Genomic DNA, 18,150 nt, shown 5'->3' with positions numbered 1-18,150 from the left:
GGACAAAATCCAGAGAACCTACCTTAACAGCTTCAGCTGGGATGTTACCCTGCCTAAAACCAGGTTCTGATCCAAGCAGGGTTCTACACACTCAGTGAAATTAGCAAGGTGAATCTGAAAGGCAAGCCAAAGAATCTCTCAAGGAGAATAATAAAACATCTCCAAAAACCTTTGCAAAATTAGCGGATCTGGTTGAAAGGCTTATGAGCTCTTAGGGAGATTGTGTCATACCAGGGTAAAGGGAACCAGCTGCTGCAGCTGCTCATGGATCCCAGAAGTATGTTTTGTTTCTTGTCCCATAAAAAGAGAAAAAAGTAGCTTTCCTGGGTCTTGGGAATTTGAGTCCAATGTTGAGGTGAGAAGGCAGATAGAATTGGTTACAACTGTGGAAACATCTCATATGGTGATGGGAGGCAAGGATGTTAAATAATTTTTTCACATTACTTTTTAATAACAAATTGTACATGAGTGCAATACTTATTCCTACTAAAGCCAGTCATCCACAGGATACATTCTGTATTAATAAAATCTTTCAGGTCTGATATAGCTAAATATTAAACATTAGCACTAAAGAGTGTAGATAGAAAACTGTGTTCTATGTGGTAAAGATTAGTGTGTTTGGCAGCTAGAGTATTATAGTACTGGTGGGGCCTGTCATGGAGTATCTTGTAGAGGGTTGGCTTTTTTTCAATGAATGTTTTTCTCAATTGTTACTTAAAATAGCATTTTTTGGGGTGGTCTACTGTATTATTTTAAACAGACTGACAGCTGACTAGGAATAGAGGTTTCTACATATATTTGCCCATTTGAGATATTTTGAGATGATACAGATGCCTTTTACTGTTATTTGTAGAATTTTATGTAATGTATTTTATTAAAGGATTTGAGGATATTGCTTGTATTACATTTCTGTTTTTGTTCCATAACTTTTTTCATCTTGTTCTCATACAACTTTTATAACTTTTACAGAAGTATATATGCTATCTTTCCTAAATTCTTTTTGCAACTTAAGTTTAACTTTGGCTTCTGATTTGTGAGGTGTTTTATAGGTTTCATTGTAACTTCTAATATAGTTCCCTCAATTAGGAGGATTTTAGTAGTTGCCAAGAAAAACCTCAGAGCCTGATTAGAGAATTTCAGGCTCAAAACAATTATCTTACAAGGAAGAGAAGAGTGTTTTCATAGCAAAATAAAGAAGCGGATAAAAATAAAAGCTTCTGCTGAAATTGTTTACAAAGTTCACCATTAATTGGTGAGCCTCTCTTTTTTTCCAGCTGAACTGTTTTAAGTAGGGATGATCTATAACCATCTTGTGCAATTGTATTTTGACAATGTGAAATCATGAGCATGAGTAAATGAAAGCATACACCATCAACATAGTATGATCTTTCAGATTATATTTAGTATTTGTAGTCATCATAGATTTTAACTGATAGTGGTGAGAAACAAGGTAGGAATTAAAAAAAATATATGCATAGGACTGGAAGAAACAAGTTGAGTCATTGATTCTACTTTGTGAAAATCAACTGCTTTTAACATAATCGTTGTTGCAGAATGCCTCTTGTGAGACTGAATGTATCAATTTTAATAGTACAATTTGAAATGGAATGGAATGAAATGGAATTTGCCTGGATTTCTATAGTTACATCAGACATTTTTTATTTTATTTCAGAATAGCTTGAAGTTGTATTTTTAAATCACTTTCTTTGAATAATTGTAAAGCGTTCAGATTCTTATTGGTGTTTTCTGTTAAGTCATTGCTGTCCTTTGTGCCAGTCTTCTGAGTACAGCACACAAATTTGGGAAATTTTACTTCTGTGCAAACAATTTTGTATTTAACAATGCTATCCCTGTGGCAGAGATTCTGAGATCATGATATCACGAAGCTTGAAGATACATATCCACCAATTCTGTGGATAAAATGAAACAAAGAAGAGCTAAAGGGCTCTTTATAAATGAGCAACAATGCAGAAGATTGTAAAAGATTACAGCAAAGGGCAGTTTCAAAAGTCTCAGTTTGCTAGCATTGTGTGTAAATGTTAAAAGCACACTTTCTTACCTTCCATCCTTATTGGTTCTTAAAATTCTTCACATTTCCATGTATCTTTTAATGTTCACAAAGCTGAGAAATATACCTGGAAAAATCTTTGATATATGTGTTATATAATAAAATATAAAAGCTAGCTCAGTTATCAGTAGTTTCCACTAGTAAATCAGTCACTAAAAAGTACCCAAGGGGAAAGCCTTACCTGTTATAATCATCCATTTGGTCTCTGAATGATTGGTATGAGCTAGTAAATGTACCTGGAACATTTCTGAAACTCCTGATTATACTACTTTCTGTGACGTGTGCTTGTGGAAGCGATCAACTTTTTTTACTTGGAATGTTGAAGCATTGAATGACTAAGTTATTTTGTGGTTCGGAAAACTGTTTAGTTATACTGTTTCAGAAACTGTATCTTCGTTTTGTGCTGTCAATGATTATGAATACAGGAGTATGGACAAAGACTTTGCAATCCTGTGCTATTGAGATTCTAGCAAAGTTTTTCTGGTACCTTTTCCATCAAGTAATATCCTAATTTCAGCCAGAAATGTTGCCAAACCATTTCTAACAAAAGGCCACAAGAGCATGTTCCAAGGGGATTTTGAAAAGCGAGGGTAGGAATTAATAACTTCTGGAGCTCTACTTCATTTAAGTACCTCACTAATGACAATTGTCTTTATAATAAAATCCTTAATTTGGAAGGGGTATCGGGAGAGTTCACAGACTGCAGGTTTGTCTTTTTGTATCTGTTATTATCTGGGGATTTTAATCTTTCTTGAGCACTATCAAGTTTGTTTAGTATTAGTGAAGCATCTAAAAATGGTTTGACCAAGAGAATTTTTATATGAAAGGAGTTGTTTGGAAAACAGTTGTGAAATGAGAGTAACTGATGAAAATCACAGCATTTATACATTACTTGGTTTATTTCTAAGGTTTTGTCTCACAGTGTCTTTTGTTCAGTTTGTAGTAAACACATTATTCACGAAAGCAAAGGAGAAGGAGGAATGCAGATGGTGTGATGTCATACTAAACATGAACTCTCTGGTCATATAGAGCCCAGTTCATTAAAAGAGGCATGAAAAAAAAAGACAACCAACCAAAAAAATCCTCTACTGCTTGTTTGGGATGTTGGGCCAACAGATCCTTGCTCTAGTTGTATGTATGGCAGTTCAAAATCTCTCAAAGATAGAGAAATTTTAACATTTATGGCAACCTAAATACAAAGCTCTGCTACACTGATAATACTTTTGGGTGATTGCAGTTCACTTGCAGTTTGAAGTAACTTTATTTAACAAGTGCGCACAACCAAGTAGCATTAATGATTCATTACTGTTTAATGGACCCTTTAATCTAGGTCTTGACACTAGTTTCATTTTAATTGCTGTAGTGCCAAAGCTTACGTGATGGATTACAAAAAAGGGAAATTGATTATTATGATAGAAGGGTAAGCATATCCAGGATTCTGTGGGAATAGAGTAATTTTACAGTTGCTACATCCTACTGATTAAGGAAACACTTTTTTTCATGTACAAACAAAATACTATTGGCTTTAAAACTTTTGATGATTATATATGATATTCACATGAACTAACATTTTGGACTTTGATTAAGAGTTTTGTTAAACTGAGAAATCTATTGAGAAGTCGTACATCCATGTATGAATCCTCAGGACCAGTTCTAGTTCCTTGTCAGAAGAGAACACATTTTATGAATTTTTCTTGCACCTCTTATGTTTTTTTTTTATTACAGTGCTGTAGTAATGGAAATATCAACACTCGCTGGTGTTTTTCTAGCAACCCATTATTGAAGACTTAGTTAACGATGTGGTTTGGTGCCATATATTCCAAATAATGAATATAAATGAATTTCAGAACTTTTGTCCATTTTGTTTTCATCCTTATTTCTTCCCCAGTCTCTGTGTCTCATGCACTGTACAGGATGGGTATTGCTCACTTGATAAGCCACAGCTTTTCTGGGATTTATTTTCTTCTAATTTATCATATGATCTACTGCCTTGATTTACATTTGCTGATTCTTATTTTGCTGAGGAGAAACTGAGACAAAGTTACACTGTTTTCTAGTTCGCAGTGTCCAGTTTGGGACAAAAAGACTGGTATGATATAGCATTTTTACATGCAAAACCAAGCTCCCACCAGCAGCTCCACGTGCTCAGCATTTCTGCAGGTCAGATCCCACATTTTGAAGCCAGGGATTCAAAAAGTATGGCCACTAATGAGTACTTGTAGAGGAGTTTGATGGTAATTTGACTAGTAATTCACCAGGAGTGCATTAAAAACAGAGGTTCCCAAGGTGGTATTCCATTGCCTTCCAGTTTCCATCTTAGCCACAGTACATCTTTCACTTTCTGCAGCTGTGAAAAACAGTGTGTTCCATTACCCGAATTAATTTGGCTCAGCCTGTTTACTGATTTTTTTTATAACCATATTAGAAGGTGAAAACAGCTATAAGCTATTTTCTCCCGCAATTTCCTTTACCCAAATTTCCATCTTAGATTTTTGGCCAGTTCACCTTCACCAACATAGAATCTTCTAGAGGAGATTTAAATAAGTTTAATTACTCCATGTATTACTTAGTAAATTCTGTACTTGTCATATGGTACAATCATTAATGGAGACAAAATATTACAGATAACATTAGATACACTGATGTTGATTTGAGTTGAAATAACAACTCTCTCCTGCTGCTTATTTAAGGTGCTGGCTATTCTGGTCAGAGCAGTAGTGGATGGTCTGGCAGATCGTGCTGGAGAGGTATCAAGTGGATTGAAGGGGAAACTGCAAGAGCTCTTGGGCAGAGTCACTTCACGTGTGACAAATGATGGGGCAATCTGGAGACTTTATGCCCAACTTTATGGAAATGGAGAGAATGATAGTGGTGAAGATATTGAAAAGGTAAGAACTGTAGTAGAAAATGCCCCTGTTCTAGGCTTATTTTGCTTTAATGTTTTATAAGCTCATTGTCTTCTCTTCCTCTTCCTACAGCACACGTTATTGTTACACACAACAGGAGCAAGATGTGTTGCATCAGTTTTCTTGAAAAGAAAATCTTTTCTTACCAGTGTTTCATTTCAAAACATCCTATCACAGCATATATGTATTGTCCTGAATTTGTATTCTGAAACTTTTCTTGCCAACAGTCTAACCTCTATAATCAAATGGTGTGGGTTTTGGCTTTTTTAAAATTGGAATTTTTGATTCTGAAGATAGGATACTGTAGCTTCTGAATAAATGGATCTTAAAGGTATGATCCAGTTGTGGCATAAACCATTTCGGTTCTTTGCAGTCACTAAGGGAAAATGCACTTAAAATAATCTACACCACAGTTAGAGTACCCAGAGTATAATTTTTTTGTCCTTAGTTAGCTTAAAATGGAATCAAATAATGCTATTTAATTCTTAGTCTGTTGAACAATTGGTTTCTCTTTACCGTCACTGTTTCTGCTATGTTAATTTCCATTTCTCGTCCTTATCACTTCCCAAGGAATTAAGTTGATTGCATTTCCAGAATAACCACTCTGCACTGCTAGAAGTGTTTACTTTGCTGTATGCTGGAGTGTGCTTCAGAAAGTTCAAATAGCCTTGCATAGTTGAAAAATAATTAAGGGTTGTTAGATCTTTACTGAAGTTGAAAATACACAAGGTCAACATTCAGTATGTGTTCACCAATAAGGGTATGCCTTTGGCAAGGGCAAAAAATGCCTCTCTGGAGGGTTGCTTGATGTCAAGCAAGGAATATGGTTAGGCCTACAAATTGTATTCCTGTGGGCTTAAATTCATAATCATTTGTGCCTTGCTCATTGTCTCTTTGTGCTCTGCCCTGTGAAGAGCCCTGTTTAGTCACTGCTGGTGTCTATTGTACCTCCAATTCCTCCCTTTTGTCTTCCCTATTTTTCTTTACAGCCGAATAGCAAAAGAGATTTGGCCTATTTAGAATGCAGAAGTACAGACACTGCAATATCCTGTAATATATCCTCAAATTCTTACTCAGACATGCAAAGCAGCAGAGGCCCTGTCTATACTATGAATGTAATAATTTCAGAATCTGGTTGCATCACGGTATTTTTAAGTAACCCAGTTAAAAACATGGTTTCAATTTGTAGAGTAGACAGTATTTTAACTGTGTTTCCTAATCAGACTGGTTGTGGAACACACAGTCTAGCTTGCCCTGTGAGATGGAATGATGTTTATAAATACTTAGGGTATGCTTACACGTGTATCCAAATATCCTAGTGTGACAGTACCATCGATCCAGATCATAAAAGAACAAAACTGCCTACAGCCACAGCATATATTAATTTACAATGTAAAAATTGATTTGCAATGCGCCAAGTAATCACTGATTTCTGATATCATATTATGAAGTAAAAATGATAAAACCAGTATTTACTGGCTTTACTACCGCAAGCATCATCGTGGATCAGTCAGATATTCAGTGAATCTAACTGTATCTTCACAAAAATTCTGTATGTATAGTCAGTTTGCCACCCACATTTATTAGGCAAAAGGTTAATGAATTCTAAAAGGGTGTTATTTGCTATACTGTGGCATCAAATAACCAAGATACGGGAACAAACCTTTGAAAGTGTCATGCCCCTCCTTAGAAATGTCACTTTTGACCTTTACTCCATACCCTTCCATTCTGTACCTTATTTAGTGCAGGTTTAATTATATTTAACCAATTTTGTTCCTAACATTGAACTTGAATGAACAGTCTTGTATGTCTGGCTATTGTAAAAGAGTGTCTTGGTTGCTGGGGTTTTTTATTTTTCTGTTCTATTGAATACATGTGATGGCACATGAATCACTAGGGTCTACAGTTAAAAATTCATAGCAGTACTTTGCAAATTGAATCAAAGTTGGACAAGGTTTGCAAGTTAGGATAGTAAAATTATGGAAGTATTGGGTTTATGGTTCTGTTTTGGAGCTTTTTTCTCTAGCTTAGCATATATTTACTCTCATACTTCAATATATCTGAACTGCCACCTCATTCAGTACTTCTTTCTTCCCTACACTGAATGCAGGCAAGTCCACACCTTTCCCACTGAGGAATCTTTCCAGCCTTCAAGTTTCCTGCTGATCCATCCCAGGCTATGAATCCCTTCTGTTCCTTGAACTTTCCCCAGCTCGTAACTGTTTCCTTTCAGGATAAATCCAAGTTCCAGAAGTGCAAACAAACAGCCCACAAGACTTTAAATTCTTTCCTCTCCTTGACATCTGTCAGCAAAACCCCCCTAATTTGCTGCTCTGACTCAGACACATGCAGACTGAAATCAGACTGCTGTAAAAACTGTTGTTCCTTCCCTTAGAAATTCTTGCCTCTGCTTGCCAGAACAACTACCAGTTATAACCTAGGTTATTATGAAAAAAATATTAATTCACTCTGTTTTGACTTAATATCCCTTTATTGCCATTTACAGCAGCATGAGCAGTTCAGTCACCTGTGCCAAAATGATTGGAACTCCTGGTGGAAGAGAAAAGGTGGAAGCTTCTGGGGTGACAGCCCTCAAAATCAGAAGCCTTTACTGTGCTCATGTATATGTACCACTCTGATTTTTTTTTTATTCTTTTATATTATACTTAAACTCTTTTAAAAGGTAATCAGAGTTGTCATTGAGCTAAGCCATGGAACTTCTGGCATGTATTTGTTTCATGTTTTTGATGCTGTAGAAAAGCAAAAACTAATTTCTTCTGCTAAAATTATTTTTCCCTGTTAATGAGACCCTCCTCCCATATTGTTTTGGTTTTTTCCTGTTCACACTGAGAACCAGAGCAGTATGGCAACCAATAGCTGTATCTGTAAAATGCATATTTCCCAAGATTACATATACAGGAAGAAAGCTTTGATGTATTCAGTTATAATTTTGTGTAGATATGAATTTGCTATTTGAAGTGTGAGTGCAAGTATTTTTCTGTTCTTCATGTGCATTTCATTATGATGACTTGGCAAACATGGGTCACATCCATCAGTCTAGACAGATTTTTAAAAGATAAAAATTAGACAGATGTTACTTTATATGCTTCTCATACTTGAGCTGCAGTATTGGTGAAGAACATCTGTGTTACAGCTGGCACTTATTGCTGCAGAGGAGAATGCTATTCCAACTTACAGGAAATCAAGCATAGTAAAGATACATTCATTTTCTGGATTCACCACTAATTTTGCAGATACTTAAAACTAATTTAGTCTCCTGGTTGATTTTCTGACATACTAATATTTTTTTTTCCTCCTTGCAGTCACTGCAGTATCTCACTAAGGCACATAAATGTGAAATTCAATCAAGTGATTGGGAGAAAGATGTTTCTTCTTTTAAGGAAGTGGTGAAAGGAGCCATAGAGATTGCACATGGTATGTTCTACCTGAAAAGGACTTTTTATTTTTCATGAAGAGTGTAACAAATGCTTATTAGGCTTAGTGGCAAAATAACACTCTACCTGTTGTATTTATTCCTACTACTAGGAGTCCTGTAACAGAGAGTATCATCATGATACTGCATACAAAAATATACTTGGAATGAGGCAGAAATTGTGTAGGGTGAGTCAGTAAACATATGACTGGTAAACATGGAATCAATTAATTTCATGATCTAGCAATTTCATAATGCAAGTGAAAATGTGCCTGCAGTTCATCTCAGTCCTTAGATCATCACATAAATTGTTTGATTGAGCATGCCAGTCAGGAAATGAATGAAACTTAATAAGATTATTCCCTGTTCTATAATATTTATGTTTAAGAACGATACAGATACCTGTTGTTTTTAGAGTCATCTTCTCAAAATTACTTGTTTGGTTTTTTTTTTTACTGTGTGGTTTTTTGAGGGGGATATTACATTTAAAATTATCTGTGGAAGGTATCAAGATCTTTAATTAAATGTTTATGTTCAAGAATTATTGCTAGAGTGTTAATGCTTTTTGGTTTTGGGGTTCTTCTGTGTTTGTATTCTAGTGGCTATAAAATGCAGCAAGAACAAATCTAATCACCAGGAAGCTTTGCAGATACTTTCTTCAGCTCGGCTCAACTTACGTGGCTTGTCATCCAAGGCAAAGGTAGGAATGTTTGAAAGGTAGGAATTTTTGTTAGAAATCTAGGAATCTTTGTTTTGTTGCCAGAATTTCCCTGTTTTGAATCAATTATAGATCAGATACTACCTGCCTGTCTCAGTGCATTACCAGGTGGATGTTCATCTCTATGCTGTTAAGGATTCCAGTTTTAAGTAAACTTCTATTTCCCTTCTTACTAGGCTTTGATTGCAGTACTAGTCTAAGAGGAAGCATTGACATTTTAGAGTAAGGTAGAATTTTACTTAAAATGTTGGGCAAAGAGATTTAAGTGTTTGAAAGCCATCAGTCATTTCAAAGACCTGTTTTTAATGTGAATATTCATGGGATAAACTGGTCAGTCTCAGAAAAAAAAGATCTAAACCAGCAGAAAAGAGCCAGGTGTGTCAAGATTGCTTTGTATCACTTGGAGTGTTCTAAACAGTTATTTTTTAAAAGACAGAACTAATTTTTAATCTGATTTTTGTGGATACCCTACCAATTCAGTTATCAATTACTTGAAAAAGTAATTGTGTTTGAATAATACTTCTTCTGTTAAAATACACGTTTTGTCTTAAGAGGGATTCTTCCTGCATGTGGAGGGGAGTTAGCAACTGTGAATCAGAGCTGTAGTTTTATAATGTGTGCTTGTGTTACAAAGTGTTGATTCATCATCAGTGTGCTAAACTTGGCTCATTTTCTCTTAAGTCCTTTAATTTTAAGGATAAAAGCCTAGGCAAGTTGCATTAGCAACTCTGTGTTGTGTTCACAAGCTGGATCTGTCACTCAGCTTTTAGATAGAGGCATGGGTAAGACTTTCGAATGTGTTGAAAAAAGGGACAACATATGTTTTGCTGTTACTCACAGAATATGAATGTGTTTTCTTTTAAAAAAGGTGCATAGACTGAGTATTACTGTAGAAAAACCACTGAATAACATAAAATACAAGTACAGATAGTTTATATTATGAAAGATCATGTAATGTCTGAAAGATTAAGAATATATGAGTCCAGTAAAGTCTGTTTTAAGTTCCAAAGGCACTAATTAAATGAACATCTATATTATTGGTAGTTAGTGGTTTTATGGTACTTCTGAGAAAACTGTCATATTAGAAATTAAGCATTTTATGTGAACTCACTGGTTTTGCATCCCACCCAAGATGCCATCTTACTTTTAATTTGAAGTCATATTGAATTTTCAAGGTGTGTTGTAGTTTAAAAACTCAGTCATCTTCTGTCAGATTCTATGCACAAACAGTTTAGGACTGTTTATGCCTGTCCAAGCTTGACTGCATCTCATTTTGCTGTCCTGTGAGTCAATATTAGTGCTGGATTTTTTTTTTTTTTTCATTTTTCATTTCAGCTGAGAAAAGCACTTTAAAAACAGGATAAGAGCAGACAGTTAAGATTTCAGAAGGAATAAAAGAACAGTGAAAATAACTGATAAAATGAAAGATAAAAATTCCAAAATTTTGTAGTCAGGACATGCAACTGGAACAAATCAGTAGAACAGGTGAAACAATGTCACTGCTTCTGGGATCTCCATCTCTTGATGTTTGAGCTCCTGTGTTTTCCCAAACTCGCAAAGCACTCACAGTCTGCAGAAGGCTGCAGATCAGAAATGTGCTGCTACTGGGCTTTTTTCTGTACAGGCCCTGCTGGGCACTCACATGCTGTGGCAAATAGCACAGTGAGCACTCTTCTGATCCTTGTCCTGATGCATCCTTTGGGTCTGACAGGTGGGGTCTTTGAAAAGGAGGAAGGTTATGGAGATGCATTGTGAATGCTTGAAATGTGGGCACTGTTTTGGGGAAACTTGGGGCACAAAGCCCAGAGAATTATGGTGCTTGAAACTTCCCCAGGCTGTATCTAGCTGAACAGATTTCTCTAACTGTGTGTGGAGAAGCAAAAAAATAAAGAGAAAATAATTATATCATCCTGATTTATTTAGCTGTCTTACCAGAAAGAATCAAACTTTTCTGTCACACTCCCAGCATGAGGTGTATGGGTTGAAAATCAAAGAAGTTTCTGTACTTGTAGCATGAACATGTTCCTATTTTTGTGTAAGATGTTCCATATTTCAGTGACAACATTGTTTTGAGGCACAGTGAATACCTTGGTTCAAGCCTTTTAAGTACATTTTTGCTTATATACATATCTGTATTATCCCATTATGTTTTGATGATATAATGGTGTACAGATGTACTCCAGAGCAACTTTTGTTTTCTCATTTTGTTTTTGTCTCCTAATGTAGGCTTTGTGTTTGTGTCAAATGAAATGTGAATCACTCTCCCTTTACAGAATGAAGGAAAAACATATGTTTGGGTGTCCCCCCCTCCCTGTGTTTCTGTGTAGAGAAACCTCACACAGCGTCAGTATTAAATAGATGGAGATTATGATTGCTCATGAGTTGTTTGGTTTTTTTTCTTTTTTTTGTTTGTTTCTGTTAATGTCTTAAGGTCCTTAACAACAATCTATTTTTGTTACTCTGTAGTGTTTTGTTTTCTCTGGTATAACATAGTTATACACAGGTGAATGCCTCCACCCATGCATGTCAAATGTGAAAAAATATTTATTTGAGGTTTTGGAGAAAATGAAACAACCAAATTTGACAGTGGGGGAAATAGTCATTGAAATTCACAACCAGTTTATCAGCAGGTGGGCTTAAACTGCAGTGACAGAATGTGAGATGCTCTTCTAATTTGAGTTGCATGAAAAAGTCTTTTGCTTTCAGTGGAATCAGGAGTCAGCATAGGCAGTGAGGCCAGAGCAGAAATCCCATGTCCACAGGAGGATTTGACTTTTTTGGCACAGTATCAGGTGTGTGGCACAGATTTCAGGTCTCTATGCAGGATATGTGTCTATATGTGTGTGTATAACTTCTGTTTATTAGCCACAAAATGACCTTTTCTTAGAGATACCATCATAGTTTACAAAATTATGAAAAGCAGTATCGAGATGATGAGCTTCCTATATTTTGTCTGTCCCCTGGAAGAGAGAAACTGTATCTATTGAAGGTATTTATTTATAAACTACTTACACATGTTTCTTTTGGTTGTGCAGCAACTTTTCATAGATGTAACAAGTAATGAGGTTCACAGTGAGATAGCTGATGAGGTGACAGCTATGGACAACATGATTGCTGAACTTCAGGAGCTGAGCAACCAGCTGAGAGACCAGTGCTGACATAAGGACCAAATTTCAGGAGAAGATGATGATAATGACATCTTTCTTTTGCCACCGCTTTTGCTGATGAAATGGTAACAATTCTCAGGCAACAACACTCTCAATAAACACTTTTCTGTACAGTGCTGTTCTTGTGGTCAGCTTTTTTCAAAGTTCCGGCTGCCTTTTAAGATTCTTTCTTACCTGGTCCCACTGTCTTACAAAGTTGCATGTTTTGGTTCGTCAGCCCCAGATTTCCTGGAATAGAGCTGCTGATGTTTGTACGGTGATTTTGGAGGATTAGTTCTGCCAGATTTGTCCACCTTGGTGCTGGGATGCTGGAGGATGCCCCACCCAGGTGGGGAAGGAGAGGAGGTGCTGGTCTGGAGGAGATGAAGAAGCAAGCAGCAGAGGTGGGAGCTGAGCCCAGCCTATTTCCCATTTTAATTCAGTGTTGCTTACAGGGTGGGAGTGGGGTCCTGAGTGCAAGAATTTAGTCTTTCTTCAGGTAATACAGTTCAAGTAGAAGGCTGTTTGTTGCATTAGGATTTGCAAACAGTTATTACTTAAAGCAGTATAGGTTTATTCAATATACATAACTTGTGTCCCATGGGCAGTAGACTTCATTTGGGCCTTTTATTGGCAAGGGGATTTCCCCCACTGAGGCAGTAATAAAGCACCAGTGTAATCTAAAATACTTACATCTGACTAAACCCAAGTGTCTTATTTTCATCTCGACTATATTGCATGGTTTCATTTTTCAGCATCTTCACTACTGCTTTTCTTAAAATAAGATTTTTTTCAGGGTTTTCCAGAAACCTGTGTGTAATGATTCCCTTACGTATATGGTTTTGACTTGCTCCTCCTCATGAGAATGGTGTGGTTATCTATATTCTGGCTTTGTACAGTCTGTGGTGTGATCTGTTGCTGAATGGTAAGAATTTTCTCCCTGAAGAGAAAGCCACAAAGTACAAATAAACCAATTATTTGGATTTGAAGCAGCAATACATGCATATTAACTTGGTAATTGGTAACAGGAGGTTCCCACAGAAATTGCCATCTTAGTAATAGGTTTACCTGCTAGTGAAGGACACCTGGCTTCAAAACATCTCTTTGTTGAAATTGCCCAGAAAGAGAGGAGACATTAAAGGTTTTGCCGAGGGAGTTTGCTTTAGCTGCTCCCATTTTGCTCATACATATAATGAGGAGTCCACCTGACTGAAAAAATAAAAAAGGGCTGAGAGTTTTCTGCCACACTAGCATCACTACCATCTTTTTGATATGTCATTGTTTTGATGTGACTTAACCTTATTCACTAAGGAAAAGAAACTATCTTTAAATCTATTTTGTTCCCGGCACTAAGTTTTTCAGGAAGAAATTGTTTAGGTGAGGAATAGCTCAGTGGCAGAAAAATGTTCCATTTTTATAGTAATCTTATGGTAAATTTTAAATCATAATTATATCTCATGATTAGCTTGAAAACATGAGATTTGAATTCCATTGTCTTGATTTAAAAGATGATAATTCTGTTGAGTCTACCTGAAATGCTTTTATAGCTGCAGTTTGGCGGTGCAGAATGAAGCTGGACTAATTTTTGTGTAATGGTTTCTGCCTAGCATTTAAAAACAATAAATGGAAAATTAACACTTCATGTGGAATATTAGAAGTCTATGAAAAACCCTTCAAGTCCTTTCCCTTTGATTTTGTTCTCTTGAAAATTCTTTTTGTTTCTTTGCCTAAGGTAGCCAAGTGAAAAAGTCGTTCTGCTCTTTCAGTGTCTCTTCCTTACAGTGCTTACCATGTTTTCTCAGCACAGATCTTTTCTCCATTTGTGCCTCCCTGTCTTAGTAGATGTATGGAATGTTAGCAGCTTTGTCTTTCACCTAATACAGGGAGGGCCTAGTGACAACAGACAGGGTGTTCCTGTAGAGTGGGATGGCTAGTGTTACAACAGCACATCAGTTTTCCTGTCACAATAATATAATAGAGGAGAGATGTCTGCAGAGACTTAAAATACATAACTTAAATATGTACAGACAATATACATGGTGTGAAAGATGGCAAGGCAGGAGCTGACTCATCATTAAGGAGTCTGGCTTTTCAGAGTAGATAATGATGCCAGAAAACCTCACCCACTCTATCCATGAGACTGAACACCTGATCTAAATCTCTTTACCAGGTATGTACTCGCTACCTCTTCCTGTGTACTGATGGTGTTTTCATCTTCCTTAGCTACAACGTGAGCCCATACTGTTTCTTTGGAGATCATCACAGGCCTTTTAAAACTTTGCAGACACAAAACCCATGCCAGTTTTGTATGGTACTGATTTTCTGTGTTCATGCAAGCAGCATTTAGTTCAGAATAGCTTTAGGAGACCATTGTCATGAAGACAATATTTCTGTAAAAGCTCTGGCTGTCAAAAAAAATCTGACTAGTACTGAAAGAGGAAGAATCATTTTCTAAACAGACTTCAGACTTTTCAGCTCTCCATTTTATGGGAAGCATCTGTCTTCTTACTTGGATCACTCTCATGACAACTGCAGAATCCTTGAGAGTTTAGCAAAACTGGACAGTCCTTTCCTGATACAGTTTGTCACATCTGCAAATACATTTATAACCCCTCTGTCATTTTCAAAGCTCTTTGAACAGCACATGCTACCAATTATTAATTAGTGTAGCATGGATTTGATTAAGAAATATGTTGCAGGAATGGCTTACAGTTCACCGTAGAACTTTGGGTACCTTCCGATCTTTTTTGTCTTTCTGATTTTAGAAAGTGTTGGGGTCTTTGACATCTTGTATTGGCCTTCTGACATCTGTCTGCCATTGGAGTTAACGTGGTGTGACATGGAGGTAAAACAGATGAGTCTAATTTTTCAGCTTCTACCAACCCAGACAGGGAAAGCAACTGTCTCAGAGTTTTGAAGATGAGTATAAGCCAGGAAGTATGATGTATGAAAAAGAATTAATTTCCGTAGTCTAAAATAAAAGGGTTTGTTATTTTGTCATTGACCTAATACGGTTCAACACATGATGTATTTTCAGCCCCTGGTGGTTAGAACCCAGGGAAGATCTTCTGATTCACCCAAAGGGCTGTGTCGGGCTGGGTGTGGTACTAAAAGTTTTCCTGGGGTTGGGACATTACTCATGAGCTGAAGTGAATGTTCTCAAGGCTGGTGGGGCCACACTGACTCAGGCAGGTCATCCCAAGTACAGGCCAGTAAGTGTGTTCCATGTCACATTGTCCTCAGTGTTTTTCCACCACACTGGTGCATTCAGAAATGCAGATAGCTCTCATCCCATCACTCATGCAGAACTCTGTACTAAAACTATGGAAAGAAATAAAGCTTTGAATAATTTTCAGTTCTACAAATGGTGCATGTTTTATATCAAACACAGAGGACACAATTACAAGATCAGCTTTCAGGTGTGTACATACATTGGTTAGAACTATGCCTCTTCAAATTAAATTAGGCAGAAAAAACCCACAAGTATTAATTTTACCCTGCTTTAAAGTCTCTTTGATATTATTTTGACTTAGCTCTTCTGAAATTATTTTGACTTAGCTCCTCTGTTCGATATTTCTATCTCAGTATCAATGACTGACAGTACAGATGGACATAATGTATTTCAGGAGATGAAAGGAAACTCATTCTATTTCCAGAGGAATACAAACTAAAATAATATACAAGTACCTAAGTTTTCTTCATCTGCATTCATGCACAGCTCTGTACCAGAAGTGCATACAAAACAGAGAAAAGGTAACAGCTGACAGGGTACAACTTGGGTTCTCCGAACTTAAAAATAAACTGGAATTTTTTCAGGAAATACCTACTGTAAAGAAGAAAAGATTGCCCTACACTGTATGGAGTTGTTTTCAGTGTGATTGCTCAAAGTAAGTGCTTTGTGTTTCAAAAAATATTTTTAAAAAATATTTTATTTTTTTGTTTATATTGTCTATATATTTGTAAGCTTATATGTATACATGTATAAACATGCACATACGCACATACATATAATCTTGTGTCTGTCACAGAAACAGTTATTAATTGTGACGATGTAAGAGTCATATGTACAGAAAGGTACATCTCATGAAAGCTGTATGCATTACAGAGACTGGAAATCAGACCAGATGTAGGAAAATCATTTTTGTACATTTTACATTATGTGTTTCAGGCATAAGACTTGCTTGAAATAAGGTGAATCTCACAAGTTACTGGCAATAAAATGTTTACATTTCTACAAAACCCAATGTAATACTGCAGTAGGGCAAGTTTTTGCAGTATTCAGGAGTACTTAAAAATAGATAGATTTCAATCAACCGCTAGCTTATTCAGGCATGTGCTCAAATATAGTAGCTGCATTCATTAGACAAACATTTCTACTAATCCTTCAGCTACTCTAATAAAAGAGTCATCCTTTATGGGCTGAATGTAGCAGCAGAGGGTTCTTTTTCTAACTATTATTCCTTCAAAGACCATGATCTGATCATTATTAGTGACGGTATTTGGTTTTCAGCAGATGAGTTGAAAATTGGTAACTTTACAGCATGTTGTTAGAATTCCTTACTGAAAATTGAGACAACCTTGTTTTAGGAGCATCTTATATGATGTAGTTAAGGTGAATTTTTTTCTCCTCTTTAAACAAAGCAAGCCATCAGACAACAGCGGCTATCTTCTTGTTGGACATTTTGTTTTGGTTTGTTTTACTATTTTTATAGCATTTGCCCTTTCACTCACACTTTTGACTTTTCCTTTGCACTTTCAATTCCCTTGTTAAGGCAAGAAATGTAAATTTGTGAATTCAGGTTCTCCTCTCTGAGCAAGACAAGGATGCCAAGTTAAGTAATTGCTGCTCTGCTGGGTTAGATGAAAGACCTGTTACAAATTTAATCTGCTAATACTGATATAAACCTAAAATGAGCCTCTGCAACCACAGAGTGGTTTAGGATTAAAAATCTATGTTCAGTTACTCTGCTTTCTTTATAGAACTGTTTTCCAAATTAATCTAAGTATGAATGTCCATTTTTCTGTTTCCAGTTTACTCTGACCAGAATGTTTTCTCAGAACACACCAAGAACCTTTTCATCACCAGTGATGTCATATGTCCCTTCTCAATTTTTTTTTCCCTATTTATTTTAAACCTCAGTGACCTGTGAGTCAACTACAGGAATTCTTGGCCAAAAATCAGTGTAACAAACCAGGCAAAGAAGTACCAGCCAACAGCCATGCTGGGATTAACAGGATGAAGATCTTTAAAACTGCAAGTTAGCCTCTTAATGACATCACTGCTGAAGTGAAGCAGCTACACATTTTAAGTTGCTTTTAGCAGTTAACCCCTACAATTCAGCTCTTTTCCAGTCATCTCTAAATAAGCACATATATATATATATATATATATATATATATATATATATATATATATATATAGACATATATTTCTTCTGTTTTAAGTGCAATCATTGCATTTACTTCCAAGGATTTTTCCTGCTTAGGAACTGTTTTTCAGTTTCTGCTCACTGGAATAGTGATCCTACAAGCACAGAAACTACTGTTGTATTTCTTTCTCCACCCTCTCTGGCACAGACTTGATTTGCCCATCTTTGTGATCTCAGCTCTCTGCCAGTTTTGTGATCCTTGGTCCCTGGAAAAGCACTCCTAATTGTTATAGTTGTTTGTGTGCTTCTGCCTCACAGCAATTTCATTTTGTCCCTTTCCAGCAGTACTATCCCACCATACCCTCCCTGTAATCTCTCTCCTCTGCTTCTTTAAGGTTTGTCAATGAGTTCTTTATAGGAAAGATGCTAGCAAGGACCCTAAGATAGCAATCACTGTAGAGAGTAGCTGGCAGTAGCGTGAAAAATTCAACTTGTAGTGAGATGAGAGTC

The 18,150-nt window shown here is 36.4% G+C and overlaps 1 protein-coding gene across 1 annotated transcript in view; it reads left to right on the top strand.

The window, feature by feature from the left end:
* The window catches only part of TTC27 (tetratricopeptide repeat domain 27), a 112,902-nt gene extending 100,607 nt beyond the window's left edge, over positions 1 to 12,295 (top strand). Inside the window, exons 17-20 of the mRNA XM_062489184.1 lie at positions 4,759 to 4,956; positions 8,298 to 8,409; positions 9,007 to 9,107; positions 12,161 to 12,295. Of these exons, the coding sequence (XP_062345168.1) occupies positions 4,759 to 4,956; positions 8,298 to 8,409; positions 9,007 to 9,107; positions 12,161 to 12,283 (534 nt within the window). The 3' untranslated portion in view covers positions 12,284 to 12,295. The remainder of the gene's footprint in view (positions 1 to 4,758; positions 4,957 to 8,297; positions 8,410 to 9,006; positions 9,108 to 12,160) is intronic.
* The last annotated feature ends 5,855 nt before the right edge of the window (positions 12,296 to 18,150 follow it).

This window comes from Cinclus cinclus, chromosome 3 (assembly GCF_963662255.1).
Source record: "Cinclus cinclus chromosome 3, bCinCin1.1, whole genome shotgun sequence".
NCBI classification, from domain to species: Eukaryota; Metazoa; Chordata; class Aves; order Passeriformes; family Cinclidae; genus Cinclus; species Cinclus cinclus.
The sequence above is the reverse complement of the archived record's forward strand: the minus strand, read 5'-3'. Positions and strand labels throughout refer to the sequence as shown.